Genomic DNA, 15,801 nt, shown 5'->3' with positions numbered 1-15,801 from the left:
AGATGACACTAAACTGGAAGGAGTGGTAGATATGCTGGAGGGTAGGGATAGGATACAGAGGGACCTAGACAAATTAGGTGATTGGGCCAAAAGAAATCCAATGAGGTTCAACAAGGACAAGTACAGACTCCTGCACTTAGGACTGAAGAACCCCAGGCACTGCTACAGACTAGGGACTGAGTGGCTAGGCAGCAGTTCTGCAGAAAAGGGCCTAGGGGGTACACTGGACAAGAAGCTGGATATGAGTCAAGAGTGTGCCCTTGTTGCCAAGAAGGCTAACAGCATTTTGGGCTGTATAAATAGGAGCATTGCCAGAGATCGAGGGACATGATAATTCCCCTCTATTTGGCATTGGTGAGGCCTCATCGGGAATACTGCGTCCAGTTTTGGTCCCCACACAACAAGAAGGATGTGGAAAAATTGGAAAGACTCCAGCGGAGGGCAACAAAAATGTTTAGGGGGCTGGAGCACATAACTTATGAGGAGAGGCTGAGGGAAGTGGGATTATTTAGTCTGCAGAAGAGAAGAATGAGGGGGGATTTGAAAGCTCTTTCAACTACCTGAAAGAGGGTTCCAAAGAGGATGGATCTAGACTCTTCTCAGTGGTAGCAGGTGACAGAACAAGGAGTAATGGTCTCAAGTTGCAGTGGAGGAGGTTTAGGTTGGATATTAGGAGAAACTTTTTCACTAGGAGGTTGGTGAAGCACTGGAATGGGTTACCTAGGGAGGTAGTGGAATCTCCTTCCTTAGAGGTTTTTAAGGTCAGACTTGACAAAGCCCTGGCTGGGATGATTTAGTTGGGGATTGGTCCTGCTTTGAGCTGGGAGTTGGACTAGATGACCTCCTGAGGTCTCTTCCAACCCTGATATTCTATGAATACAGCTGCCCATATATGGGACACTGGTCAGCTGACCCTTAGCATCCACCTAGAAATACAGAAGTTGGTCCAAAAAAGCATTAATGGATCCTAAGCCACACTAGTGAGACAAAGCAGTCATGTAGGCCTGCGCTGTTCAAATAAAACAAAGATGCCAGGGCAAGCCTAATGCTGAAGAAACTATTCAGTAAGGGCCATAGCGGTACGGGTCAGGCTTTCCACCAACTACAGCCCAGTAGTGGAAGGAGCACTCCACAACTCTCCAATAACTTATATACATGTACCCTTGGTGACTAACTCTCCTCTATTCCAAGGGGTTCCAGAGTCCCAACACTGTCCTACTGAACAGTATTGAGCAGTTGCTGACACGACTCCAATTTTTAAGATTCCTGTCACCATACTATGACTCAATCACTCATCCCCACAAAAATCTTACCATAACCTGATTGCAGGCTGCACAAGCAGAAGGCACAGAAATTATTTTGCTCCATCTCTGACATACAGGGATCCACGTAGCCCTCAATGGGTCACAATACCAATGTGTTCATGTAGCCCTCAATGGGTCACTACCCCTTTTATTTCTTAAGGAGGTGCAGGAATAGATACTCATCCTCCTAAGACACAAGACATACTGCAGGGGCATGACTTAGGATTTGTCTTACACTGCACTATGGGTGCAGCCTATGTGATGTGTGCTGTGTAGGACCAATGACACAGTCATGATAATCTTGTTTTATCATGTGTAAACCGAAAGTATTTTTTTATGTGAATGCACGGATATAGATATTAAAGAATCCCACATGCTACTCAAGAAGAAAATTACTGAACCCAGATACCTTTTTAAAGAATTCAGTTACCTTTCTAAACAAACAAACAAAAATAGAAAACAATACAGCATGAACATCTTTTTAATCCATTTTAGCAATACAGAAGAAAATCCGTTAGTCTAAAAATAAATTTTGTCTTTTATCAAATCATTTGAACATTTTTTAAAATAGAAAACTAAAGAAACACTAACTGCTTTCTAATATTTTGGCAACAGCTGGAATTTGTAAGATGTTAGAATGCAAATGGTATAAAGTCCTGCAGGTAACAAATCATGTCATACTCTTCCTGGACCAACTTTATCTCAAAATTTGAAAGCTTTCTAGAATACATTCTTCTACGAAGAGAAAATAAAAATAAGAGGGTTCAGAAATACCTTTTTTTTTTTAAAAAAAAGGGTAAATATGTAGTTTACGCAATCACATACAACTTTCGTATCCAACATCTTGTACTGGAAACTTTGTCAGTTTACAATATTTTATGGAATTACAATCATTTTCACCAAAGTTTGATATCAATGTCATCAGCACATGTACTGCAATGTCACCAATTCCCCATGATATGATTCAATGGAATGTAGAGGGCAGACAGTATTTATACAGCAACATTTAAAAGTGCAAAGCTGACAAATGAAGAAAAACAAACATTAAAAGAAAATACACTGTATTAAATATGTTTTTAGAAGTTCACTTCTCTGCTAGACTGCTGCTTTAAACTCCCAAGAATCTTTTGGTAATGGACAAATGACGAGTGGATGACCATGAAAGTAAATAATAAAAATGCAAAATAAACTTACTTTAATTAAAATTTCTTACAGGAAGTAGGTGACAGCTCTTCAAGCTCTCTCACAATAAAAAGAGTTAAGATTTGGATATTATCTTTTCTTGAGAGAACTGTCATATATTAAATTATAACTTCCAAGTTTGATCCCCGTTGGCCTGAAGACAAGATTGCTAAATTCTGAAAATGTTTGTTAATGCACATAATTTTGTTTAAAGAGCTATACACTATCACCAAAAATATAAAAATCTGAAAATAAACTTACAACTGATTAACCTGCATGACACTGTCATGTAACATAAAATACTGAAATTATACTGTAACATTTTAGTATATAGAACCAATCAAAATTCTGTTTACAAGAATAATAGATTAAGGGCCAGGTTTTCAAGAGTGGCCTCCATCTTTACATGCACAATGTTATATCTGCAAATAATTCTGCTTTAATTTTGGGGTCCATTATAAATTGGAGGCAAAAGTGATAGTTATACCACTTTTCACACATACAAATCAGATATTTAGACATTTATTATTTGCACCTGTAATTAATTTAAAACCCAATTATTTGAGGGTGCAAAATTAGGCCTACCTATATATATATTGAAGCCTACCGGAAAATTTGGCCCTAAATGTCTTTGTGCAAAGACTTTTCATTGTGCCCAGAACAGATTAATGGAAAAGGTGTTCAGAAGGAATAGAAGGGTGAAGAACTATTATTTGAGAATATATTCTGCTTGGTTTTCAACAAAGGACTGCAGTAACAGAATTGGATTTTAACATAGAGGAAGAAGATAAAACAGCTTTAATCAAATTAAGGTTTAATTATTTGTAAAATGGCAATGAACAAAAAAATGTAATCAGCTTTGATGTAACTTCATTTGACAACTGTGTAGCAACTAGATGCTCATCCCAGTTAAACTAAAAATGACAAAATCCTCAAAGAAAGTAAAATCTTAGGATTTTAGTAACTGAAGCATAACAAATAACTTCATCTTTTTTCATTTTTAAAATAACTACTAGTATGGTACAGACAGTACTGCAGACTTGACTGCAACAGACATGCACTTGTCCAACATTAGGTCTTGATCCTAAAAACATTACTCACGGGAGTAGGCCCACATCAATGAGATTATTCACATCAATAAAAATCTCTCATATAAACATTGGAAAATTTGACCCTTATGCAGAATTGAAAAAAACCTTCAATTCACACACTTTACTGTACTGAAGTACTTCATGTAGGATTATAACTCAATTAAGTAGACTATTTCTTTGATCCATTAAGACTTCAATTGTTCGTGAATTTGGAGTATTAACACAGATTTTCCTCTGTTCTCCAAAATTTGAATTTACATTTTATGAACAGAAATATTTAACCCTTCTGTTAGGGAAAATAACCTTCACAGTGTAAACTGGAGGATGCACTGCTGTCCCACTGAATCTGAAACAAGGTAAACTGAAACAAGAGCAGCAAGTGGGAACATCCTCCATTCTAGTCAATGTGGTATTAACCCACAGAGCTTAATTACCACTTAAACAGGAATTCTTGTCTGTTTCACTAGAGAATGTGCTTCTACAGTAAGGGTGTCTACCTTAGTCTTTCTGCTCCTAATGTCTCATTGTCGCTATTACCAGTTCAGCTGTACCAGTGTTAGCCACAGACATGGGATTTATCTACATAGCATCTAGACTAAAGAAAAGGTCATGGTTAGCCAACATCTTAGCTAGTCCTGACATAAACTTGATCTCTTTTCCTAATATAGACAAATCCACAGTTGTTAAAACACTGGTGACCACTTAAGAGTCCACTGGTAGCAGCAGTCATAAATTATGGGAATAATACCCTAGAGTAGGCAAGGCCTAAGAATAATTACTATCCAGTATAGCTGCACCAGTCAGGATAGGGATCAGGCACTTTTACTACCACAGTTTCATAAAGCAGGTTTTCACTGTGGTGAAGTCCTAATATCACTAGTTTTTGTCATGAAAACCTGCTTCATGATGCAAATAAAAATATCTGATCCTTGTCTTCACAAGTGCTTTCACTGCTGGCAGCAACACTGCAGTGCCACAATTGCTGAAAAAAAGAGAATCGTTTCGCCGCAAGATTTGATGCATCTGCAAACATATTTTTACAGTCTGGCTAGACTACTCAATTCTGAAAGGGTTTCAATAGACACTTCTGCAGGAATACATGTAAATTCCAAAATCAAAGGGATTAAATAAGATGTGGTATACTGCATATGCTCTTTGGGCCAAATTCTACAGGTTTTACACAGACAAGGGGAGTTTCGCCCAAGTATAAAGTGCAGAACCTGGTCTACAGTTCAGATAAAAGCTTAGCTTCATCTCCATTTCCATATTTTCTTTTTATTAAAATCTGAACAAAATATATTGGCCTATCTCAGCCAAGCAAAACCCTTGAAAACTGCAGACAGTAAGTATGACTGCACAATAACACGGATATAAATCTATAACAAGTTAACAGACTAGTAAAATAAGACAAACGCCTCACAAAACTAAAACAAAAATGCTCACATCACATGTTCACATTAAAACTAACTAATATAGGCATTTATAGTTATACTCTATTGTAATTACCGATTAAAATTTAAATGCTGAGAAGTAATTCAATATTCTTCCAAATACTGGATCCTTACCCTTACCACCACCTACTTAAACAGACTTCCTGTTCTTCAGTACTGAGAAAAAACTTCCCCAAACTAAATCTATCCAGTCTTAATGGGGATCAAACACTGACTATGGAGACAACATAGCTCTAAATTATTCACTGCAGTTTTCCTCCCCTCTACAGGGGGTAATCAGTTGACCAAAGATATCTGGCCTAGTATAACAACAAAACTAAACATGCTGCCTATTACTGTAGTTGGCATTATTGACAGGAAGCCTCCAGAATATAAAGGGTTTAAAAGGTCTATTACCATATGGATGGTTATTTGGAACAATCCAATATCAAATTGTGTTTGTTAGCTATAAAAAAATTAATTCCATAGTACTGTGTGTGCAGTCTTTCTAGATTTTAACATTATTCACTAAGAGTTCCATTCTCCTGAGCTTGCGTTTATTTTTTGGCATGGGCTTGTCATATAAACCGTTTTTAAGAAGATGCTCCTTGCTGTGATGGATCTGGGCACCATGCTGAAGTTGGAAAGAGCACAAAGCTTGAAGAGGGCGGAGTATAGTCTGTGAAAAACAAAAGAAAAACAAAACAAAAAAGCTTTTAAATATGTCTAGAACATACCATTTCATCCAGGCTTTGTGTGTAGAGATCATCATTAAAATGTAAAATTTTACCAAGTTTTATCGTGCAGTGGAATGTGAGATATTAAAGGGCCTAAATATATCCCTGTGATTTGTATATAGAAGTCGCCCTCCACACGCAGTTCTGCCCACATACAGAAAGTGGAAGATAGATGTCTCTGGGCATTGTGAGCCCTATCCTTGGGTCCCATGATACATCTGGGAAAAGGGACAAGCCAAGGAAGGCATGGGCAGGCCATGAGGGATGCACTTGTCCCCCTTCTCTGGAGATTCCTCTGGATATATAATAGAGCTACAGCCAGCCCAGATATAACGGAGCATGACTGGTAATCTACTGCACTACGCCAATCCTACCAGCAGATTTGGGGCCATAAATTTTGTGTCTTTAGTGTCCCTAATTTGTTACAGAGGGACCAGAATAGCTCTGCATAGAGTGGGCACCAGGATGCAAAGATGGGCTTTAAAGCCACCTTTACAAAAGCCTCCTGAACCACATTTGGCTCAGTACTGCTCGCTGCCTCTTAGATCTATCTTGAAATGCTGGTTACCATTAATATTTTACCGTGCCAGCAACAAAAGACTGAGAACATTGAGGACATTTTAGTGTCTTGACAGAGTCTTCCATCATAGCCCAGTGGGATCAAAACTTGCAAAGCTAAGGCTAATGTCTGATTGGTATTCTTTGACCTAATAGAATAAACAAACTCAAGAAATGTCATGACCCAAATTTCTCCAAGGGCAATTGACAGTTTTAAGTTGATTAGTAGAAAGAAGCAACCCAGTGGGTCACATTTTCTGGCTAAAGGACTATTCCAGGTCAGTGGGGCAGGCTTAGAAAAGCATTTTATCTTCCAGCTAGCTCTGAGGGCAGCTCAGGTCATCTCTGCATTTTTGCAAAAGCTAGACTGATTTCCATGCAGGACTATTAATTGTTTGTCAGCAATTGGATCAGCACTGTCTTCTGAGAGTTAAAGTTCACCAGTGCTGTGCTCTGACTGTAGGAAAACATTTTAAGCCTGTTTAAAAATATTTATCTATTTAAAAATAAAACAAAGATGATTGCTTAGTTTGACTCCAATAACCTTTCTGTAGCTACTAAATGTTACTACATATAAGAACATGGGAAAAGAGTCCCATCTGACCAGTTGGAAAACTTCTAGTGTCTACTTCACCCCAACAGTTTTAACAGGACATATTGTCATGAGGATGACTTAATTCAGGCCCCAGGTCAGCAATATACATAAGCATGTTTTCCATGTACTTAAAGCAAGTCACATGTTTAAATATCTTGGCTGAATGACGGCTTATGATAGATAGATACCCTATTTCCTTCCATCTAGCTAAGTGTCATGGAAATATTTCTCTCTCCTAGCTGGTAAATATAACAAACTTTTTTTAACAAATTCTATTTGATATACTTTATTTTTCTTCTATTGACTCAGTCTTGATGTCAGATACAGAAAACTAGCATTAACACACATTTTTAAAAATGAATTACAGTGCTTCCACAGTCGATGGTTTTACAAGATAAAGGGCAATGCATGTCTGATAATCTGAGACCAGGCTTCAGTTGTGTGTGTTTCACAGTGTGTAAGCCCATCAACAATAAGTTGTTAAGTTTTCTGACTCTGAAAGTTGTTTCAAGACAATGAAACCATGCATGCTTTGGGAGTAAAAATAAACAAAAATCCCCTGACCATTCAACTGAAGGTAAATTGAAGTTGTGTTCCTCCTATTATGTAGAGAACTATGCAGTATATGTGCAGGTCAATTCAGTAAAATACCCCAATTTTAATATTTCTGTTACAGATTTGCTCTCCAAGGGACACACCTTTATTTTCTGAAATATATTTAAGGCATAAGGTTTACAAGATCAAAAGATCCTGTCAACGTCAACTGTTTTCAGCTATCATTAAGAAAGGAAACAGAGTGCAAAGCACAAAGCTTTGAAGATTCAGCTTAAAATTTTGGATCCACATGCTGATTGACATGTCATTCACTGCTGATGAATCACTGATTATCTAAATAATCATCAAGCTTTTTGGATCCATGAAAATTAGATGAAAGACTGAAATCTCTGCAAATTTTACTAGCATTTTCATTTGCTACAAAGTATAAAATCTTAATCATCTAGACTGAAAGCAGCATGGATGAGACAGAATAAATATGTAAATTCTACACATAAAAAACCTCAGTGCAATGGATTGTTATCTTCCTGGCAGTTTGACCCAGTACTTAGAATCTAGTAGATTTTGATAAATTACAGAATTAAGAAATATCTGAAGAAAAGTATTTACAAAAATTCAATGCAACATGCTATATCAGTGTAAATTAGCACACTACAAATGCTGTTTGTACAGCTTAGGGGGAATATTTAAGTATTGCAATCAGGAATGCCAAGTGAGTTATCTCAAACAGCAAGGTAGTTGGAGAAGTGCATACATTTCTAAAACACACGTTCTGTTTGCCACGCTATATTTAAAAACGCAATACATGTTCTATTTCTTAATTCTGGGCAAATTCTGAATCCTTATCTATTTTGATATTTGTTTTATACTCAAAACTGAAGCATCTGAGTACCTTACAAACGGATATAAATTCAAGTGATGGAGAGACAGATGTAGATTTACTCTTCTCATCTTGTTTCAGAAAAGAGGGAGGAAAAAAAAAGGAGTGAGAAACAGAAGTATAGGATGAGGGATGAGAAAGTGAATGTAAGGGGAATGAGGAAGAGAGGGAATAGGAGCTGATGAGAATAAAAGGACAGTCTGAGGACATGGCTACACTTGAAACTTCAAAGCACTGCCGTGCGAGTGTGGTCGCAACGCCAGAGCTGGGAGAGAGTTCTCCTAGCACTGCACGTACTCCACATCCTCATGGGGTTTAGCTTGCAGCGCTGGGAGCCGCATTCCCAGCGCTGCAGCACTTTTTACACTGGCGCTTTACAGCGCTGTATCTTGCAGTGCTCAGGGGGGTGTGTTTTTCACACTCCTGAGTGAGAAAGTTGCAGTGCTGTAAAGTGCCAGTGTAGCCGAGGCCTGAGTGAATGAGCAAGGAGGAGTACACAAGAGAAGTGGACAAGCAAAAAAAATATAGAAGGGATTGAGAGAAGAGAGAGAATGAGGACTGTTAGCTGAATTTAGGGGAGATCCCAGGATGATGGGCTTGGTACAAAAAAACAGAAGACAGCAGAACAGAAGAGAAGTGAGAGTCAAAAAGAGAGAGAGTAGATGTGAGGGAGGGTGAGTTCATAAGGAGTGTGCTAATAATAATTAAGCTTGTGTTAAGTCAGTCAATCTGTTACTACAGAGCGAGAGAGAGAGAAGAATGATCCAAAAGTCTTGCCCAGGTTTATCTTCAGTCAACTCCACACTGTAAAAGAGCTGATCTAATTCAATTATGGTGATAACTGGAAAATAGTGTAGTTAGCATTCAGTGCAAAGAATGTAAGTATCATGAACAAACTGTTAGTATTTAAGACTGTGGTGTTTGACAGGGATGTTCTATAAGATGAGGGAGAGAATGGAACCTTGTAGAAGTCCACAGTAGACAGCTGCAGTAATGGATATGCAAGTGTTAGTTAGTAAAACTTGGGTATGGTCTGCAAAGAAGGAACAGAATAATATCAGCAGACAGCTGCTTGCTTACCCCTGCTGGGTCTCTGAAGTGAACCAACTAGTAGCATCTCAAGATCTCATTCAGCTCTTTGAGTAACAAATGTGTAAAGTGCTCAAGATAAATATGGTATTATTATCTAACTAACTTGGCTTTCACACTACTGTTCCATTAACAAAGTCAATTATTTAAAATTCATTACATACCTCTCGAATACCATCATTTTTTTCCATGATGGCAAGGGCAATAGCTGCACATTCAAGTGTAGAAAGGCAGGTGTTTGTTGGCTGGGTACGAATTACATATTGACTTGAAATGCTTGTTTTCAGTTGCACCTGCAAAAACAAACAAATGAACCAACATCCAACTTAAAGAAATCAATTACTATGATACAGCAAGTTCTTTTTGCTTTTCTATTTTTTTAATCATCACCTGTCTTCTTACCTCTCTACTGTCTTGTTCCCTGTTACCCAATTGTCATAGACTATACATATCTTTGCATATGAATGAACCTGATGAAGAATATCCATAGACATTAGCCATGTCAATAACCATAGACTTTAGGGCCAGATCCTAAACTTCTCACAAAACTAGCCCGTGACATCAGTGGGTTTATAAATAGAGGAGGATTTGGACTCAATTGGAGTAAACATGTGAGCACTATGTATGGTTGATCCTATAAGCCCTTTTTTCTTCATTTCTTTCATTGATGTTTCATTTGAATTTGTAGTGACCTGGCTTTTTATGCCAACAAAATGTTATTGATGAAAATGTGATTGCCATGAATCACGGAAGGAAGTACACTCAGAAGTCATATACATGTTGATAATGCCAACACATATTCTTGAAGTTTGCCTTAGAATTTGATATATTTACATATTTTGGAACTTACATTAAATTGCACAAGTAACAGTTTCCCAGAAACCATTCACAAAACTCAAAACATATATTCTATTTATCTGATTTCTTAGATTAATATAATAGGTTCCCATCCAGTACTTTGGGTGTCTATTCCATGAATTAAAAATCATAACATGAATGTTAACAAAGTATCTCTTAAATGTAGCTATCTCAACCCATGCCTTCCTCAAGAAGTAAGAAAAAAGATGAACTCTATAGCATGCTCAGAAGGTTAACAAATCTGGACTCTGGCGGATCAAAGGAGAGAAGCAAATTCCAAAAATTAGGGTCCCTCACAAAGGAAGAAGTGCAGCTAGAGTGCCTCTGCCAAGCTCAATTGTGGCACCATGTAATGGTGAGAGAGGTGATCGTGACTTGGTAAAACATGTTGTACCTTATGGGCCTACTGAAGGCTTAGTGATGGGCAAGCTTCTCTGAGCCTTTTGACTGTTGACCTCTGAACTAATCTTATGACTTATGACTTTGTCTCGTGGGTGATTTTACGCTAACTAGAGCTAAAATTACATGATAAGAGTATAAGATGATAGTGATATATTGCTTTTTAGCTTGGAATATGCAACAGGTGCAAATAGTTGAACATAAGTAAATTGGTCATTAAGCTTGCTGTTGTAAAGATCTGGTATAGTAGATTAAGGCTTTGTTGGAGTAGTTATGTTAAAAGCTGGGATTTAGTAGAACACTGCAGTTCTAAGGAGATAACTCCAGGTCAGATATTTTGCACTCTCAATTTGAGAGACAAGTGAGTCACCTCAAACAAGTACAGTACACCACAGGATTCCGCAAGAAGGGAGTTTTGGGGGGCTTCAGCAATTAGGTTGCTATGCAGTATCTAAGCAGTTAGAGCGCATGTTCATATAGGAATTATTAAGAAATAAGTGATGTAACTCATGAATATTAATATTTGATACATAATAATGGTACCCAAAGGCCACATATGGATGGGGCAGCTATTGACCCTATTATAATCAGTGTAAAAGATCAAATTTGGTATATATTCATATTATTACCATAAGAAAGGGCATAAATACTATATCCTGTTCCCATTTCTTCATGTTCACTGGGTCCCCGAGACACATAAACATAAATCAGGACCTCTCTTGTGATGGGCTCCACTTACTTTCCCTTCCATCTGTTTGCAATGGTCTCCATAAGTTGTAAGTATGCTTGATGTAAGATTGTGAGAAGGAACGCAGGAAACCACTTTAATGTACTTATCTTTTTCTAACCATTTTGTATATTGATGCTTGCCTATGATTTCAGTTACAATTGTTTATCAATACATTAGAAACAAGAGGAAAACCAAGGACAGGGTAGGCCCACTGCTCAGTGAGGAGGGAGAAACAGTAACAGGAAACTTGGAAATGGCAGAGATGCCTAATGACTTCTTTGTTTCAGTCTTCACTGAGAAGTCTGAAGGAATGTCTAACAAAGTGAATGCTTATGGGAAGGGGGGAGGTTTAGAAGATAAAATAAAAAAAGAGCAAGTTAAAAATCACTTAGAAAAGTTAGATGCCTGCAAGTCACCAGGGCCTGATGAAATGCATCCTAGAATACTCAAGGAGTTAATAGAGGAGGTATCTGAGCCTCTAGCTATTATCTTTGGAAAATCATGGGAGACGGGGAGAGATTCCAGAAGACTGGAAAAGGGCAAATATAGTGCCCATCTATAAAAAGGGAAATAAAAACAACACAGGAAACTACAGACCAGTTAGTTTAACTTCTGTGCCAGGAAAGATAATGGAGCAAGTAATTAAAGAAATCATCTGCAAACACTTGGAAGGTGGTAAGGTGATAGGGAATAGCCAGCATGGATTTGTACAGAACGAATCGTGTCAAACCAATCTGATAGCTTTCTTTGATAGGATAACAAGTCTTGTGGATAAGGGAGAAGCGGTGGATGTGGCATACCTAGACTTTAGTAAGGCATTTGATACGGTCTCGCATGATATCCTTATCGATAAACTACGCAAACACAATTTAGATGAGGCTACTATAAGGTGGGTGCATAACTGGCTGGATAACCGTACTCAGAGAGTAGTTATTAATGGCTCCCAATCCTGATGGAAAGGTATAACAAGTGGGGTTCCGCAGGGGTCTGTTTTGGGACAGGCTCTGTTCAATATCTTCATCAACGACTTAGATGTTGGCATAGAAAGTACGCTTATTAAGTTTGCCGACGATACCAAACTGGGAGGGATTGCAACTGCTTTGGAGGACAGGGTCAAAATTCAAAATGATCTGGACAAATTAGAGAAATGGTCTGAGGTAAACCGGATGAAGTTCAATAAAGACAAATGCAAAGTGCTCCTCTTAGGCAGGAACAATCAGTTTCACACATACCAAATGGGAAGAGACTGTCTAAGAAGGAGTATGGCAGAAAGAGATCTAGGGGTCATAGTGGACCACAAGCTAAATATGAGTCAACAGTGTGATACTGTTGCAAAGAAAGCAAACGTGATTCTGGGACGCATTAACAGGTGTATTGTAAAGAAGACACGAGAAGTATCAGAGGGGTAGCCGTGTTAGTCTGGATCTGTAAAAGCAGCAAAGAGTCCTGTGGCACCTTATAGACTAACAGATGTTTTGGAGCATGAGCTTTCGTGGGTGAATACCCACTTCGTCAGATGCATGTAGTGGAAATTTCCAGGGGCAGGTATATATATGCAGGCAAGCTAGAGATAATGAGGTAGTTCAATCAGGGAGGATGAGGCCCTGTTCTAGCAGTTGAGGTGTGAAAACCAAGGGAGGAGAAACTGGTTTTGTAATTGGCAAGCCATTCACAGTCTTTATTTAATCCTGAGTTGATGGTGTCAAATTTGCAGATGAACTGAAGCTCAGCAGTTTCTCTTTGAAGTCTGGTCCTGAAGTTTTTTTGCTGCAGGATGGCCACCTTAAGGTCTGCTATAGTGTGGCCAGGGAGGTTGAAGAGTTCTCCTACAGGTTTTTGTATATTGCCATTCCTAATATCTGATTTGTGTCCGTTTATCCTTTTCCGTAGAGACTGTCCAGTTTGACCGATGTACATAGCAGAGGGGCATTGCTGGCATATGATGGCGGTGGACATGCAGGTGAATGAACCGGTGATGGTGTGGCTGATCTGGTTAGGTCCTGTGATGGTGTCGCTGCAGATATGAGGGCAGAGTTGGCATCGAGGTTTGTTGCATGGATTGGTTCCTGACCTAGAGTTACTATGGTGTGGTGTGCAGTTACTGGTGAGAATGTGTTTCAGGTTGGCAGGTTGTCTGTGGGCGAGGACTGGCCTGCCACCCAAGGCCTGTGAAAGTGTGGGATCATTGTCCAGGATGGGTTGTAGGTCCCTGATGATGCGTTGGAGAGGTTTTAGCTGGGGACTGTATGTGATGGCCAATGGAGTCCTGTTGGTTTCTTTCTTGGGTTTGTCTTGCAGTAGGAGGCTTCTGGGTACACGTCTGGCTCTGTTGATCTGTTTCTTATTTCCTCATGCGGGTATTGTAGTTTTGAGAATGCTTGGTGGAGATTTTGTAGGTGGTGGTCTCTGTCTGAGGGGTTAGAGCAGATGCAGTTGTACCTCAGTGCTTGGCTGTAGACAATGGATCGTGTGATGTGCCCGGGATGGAAGCTGGAGGCATGAAGGTAGGCATAGCGGTCGGTAGATTTTCGGTACAGGGTGGTGGTAATGTGACAATCACTTATTTGCACCGTGGTGTCTAGGAAGTGGACCTCCCGTGTAGATTGGTCCAGGCTGAGGTTGATGGTGGGGTGGTAGCTGTTGAAATCGTGGTGGAATTTTTCCAGAGACTCCTTCCCATGGGTCCAGATGATGAAGATGTCATCAATGTAGCGTAGGTAGAGAAGGGGCGTGAGTGGACGAGAGCTGAGGAAGCGAAGTTCCAGGTAGGCCATAAAAATATTGGCATACTGTGGGGCCATGCGGGTGCCCATAGCTTTGCCACTGATCTGGAGATATATATTGTCATCAAATTTGAAATAGTTGTGTGTGAGGATAAAGGCACAGAGCTCAGCAGCCAGTTGTGCTGTAGCATCTTCAGGGATACTGTTCCTCACAGCTTGTATTCCATCTGTGTGTGGGATGTTCGTGTAGAGAGCCTCTACATCCATGGTGGCTAGGATGGTGTTTTCTGGAAGGTCACCAATGCATTGTAGTTTCCTCAGGAAATCAGTGGTGTCACGGAAATAGCTGGGAGTGCTGGTGGCATAGGGTCTGAGTAGAGAGTCCACATATCCAGACAGTCCTTCAGTGAGAGTGCCAATGCCCGAGATGATGGGGCGTCCAGGATTTCCGGGTTTGTGGATCTTGGGTAGTAGATAGAGCCCCGACCAGGGTTATTCTAAGGGTATGTTGATATGTTCCGGTGTTAGTGTAGGGAGTGTCCTGAGTAGATGTTGCAGTTTCTTAGTGTATTCCTCAGTGGGATCTGAGGGAAGTAGCCTGTAGAATTTGGTGTTGGAGAGTTGTCTGGCAGCCTCCTTGTGGTAGTCAGACCTGTTCACGATGACAACAGTACCTCCTTTATCAGCCTCTTTGATGATAATGCCTGCGTGGTTTCTGAGGCTGTGGATGGCATTGCGTTCTGCAAAACTTAGGTTATGAGGCAAGCGATGTTGTTTTTCCACAATTTCTGCCTGTGCACGTCGGCGGAAGCATTCAATGTAGAGGTCCAGACTGTCATTTCGACCCTCAGGAGGAGTCCATGTGGAGTTCTTCTTCTTGTGCTGTTGGTGGGAGGGTACCTGTGTATCAGTGTGCCGTTCAGTGTTGTCCTGAAAGTATTCTTTGAGTCGGAAATGGCGGAAGTAGGCTTCCAGATAGCTGCAGAACTGTATCATGTTGGTGGGGGTGGCAGGGCAGAAAGAGAGTCCCCAAGATAGGACAGACTTTTCTAATGGGCTGAGTGTGTAGTTGGATAGATTGACAATATTGCTGGGTGGGTTGGGGGTACCACGGTTGTGGCCCCATGAGGTAGGTAGAAGTTTAGACAGCTTACAGTCCTTTTTCCTTTGTAGAGAGCTGAAGTAATTAATGTAGATCTCCTGTCTTATTTTAGTGAAGTCCGTTTGTATGGAAGTTTGGTTATTAATTAGAGTCTCCAGGTTGGAGAGCTCTTTTTTGATGTTTTCCTGTTTGCTGTATAGGATGCTGATCAGGTGGTTCCTCAGTTTCTTTGATAGAGTATGGCATAATCTCTCACTGTGGTCTGTGTAGTATGTAGATAGCAGTGGATTTTTTACCTTTAGTCCAATCTCCACCAAGCATTCTCAAAACTACAATACCCGCATGAGGAAATAAGGAAACAGATCAACAGAGCCAGACGTGTACCCAGAAGCCTCCTACTGCAAGACAAACCCAAGAAAGAAACCAACAGGACTCCACTGGCCATCACATACAGTCCCCAGCTAAAACCTCTCCAACGCATCATCAGGGACCTACAACCCATCCTGGACAATGATCCCACACTTTCACAGGCCTTGGGTGGCAGGCCAGTCCTTGCCCACAGACAACC

General features: G+C 39.9%; 1 protein-coding gene across 1 annotated transcript in view; it reads right to left on the bottom strand.

Annotated features, from left to right (window-relative positions):
- Nucleotides 1–1,772: 1,772 nt before the first annotated feature.
- DTWD2 (DTW domain containing 2) overlaps nt 1,773–15,801 on the bottom strand; it is a 170,328-nt gene continuing 156,299 nt past the window's right edge. The window contains exons 5-6 of the mRNA XM_030566858.1: nt 9,586–9,714; nt 1,773–5,686 (exon numbers count right to left, since the gene is read on the bottom strand). Of these exons, the coding sequence (XP_030422718.1) occupies nt 5,516–5,686; nt 9,586–9,714 (300 nt within the window). The 3' untranslated portion in view covers nt 1,773–5,515. The remainder of the gene's footprint in view (nt 5,687–9,585; nt 9,715–15,801) is intronic.

The sequence above is a fragment of the Gopherus evgoodei genome, chromosome 6, assembly GCF_007399415.2.
Source record: "Gopherus evgoodei ecotype Sinaloan lineage chromosome 6, rGopEvg1_v1.p, whole genome shotgun sequence".
Taxonomy (NCBI): Eukaryota; Metazoa; Chordata; order Testudines; family Testudinidae; genus Gopherus; species Gopherus evgoodei.
Note: the sequence above shows the minus strand (reverse complement) of the source record. Positions and strands in the feature narration are given on the sequence as shown.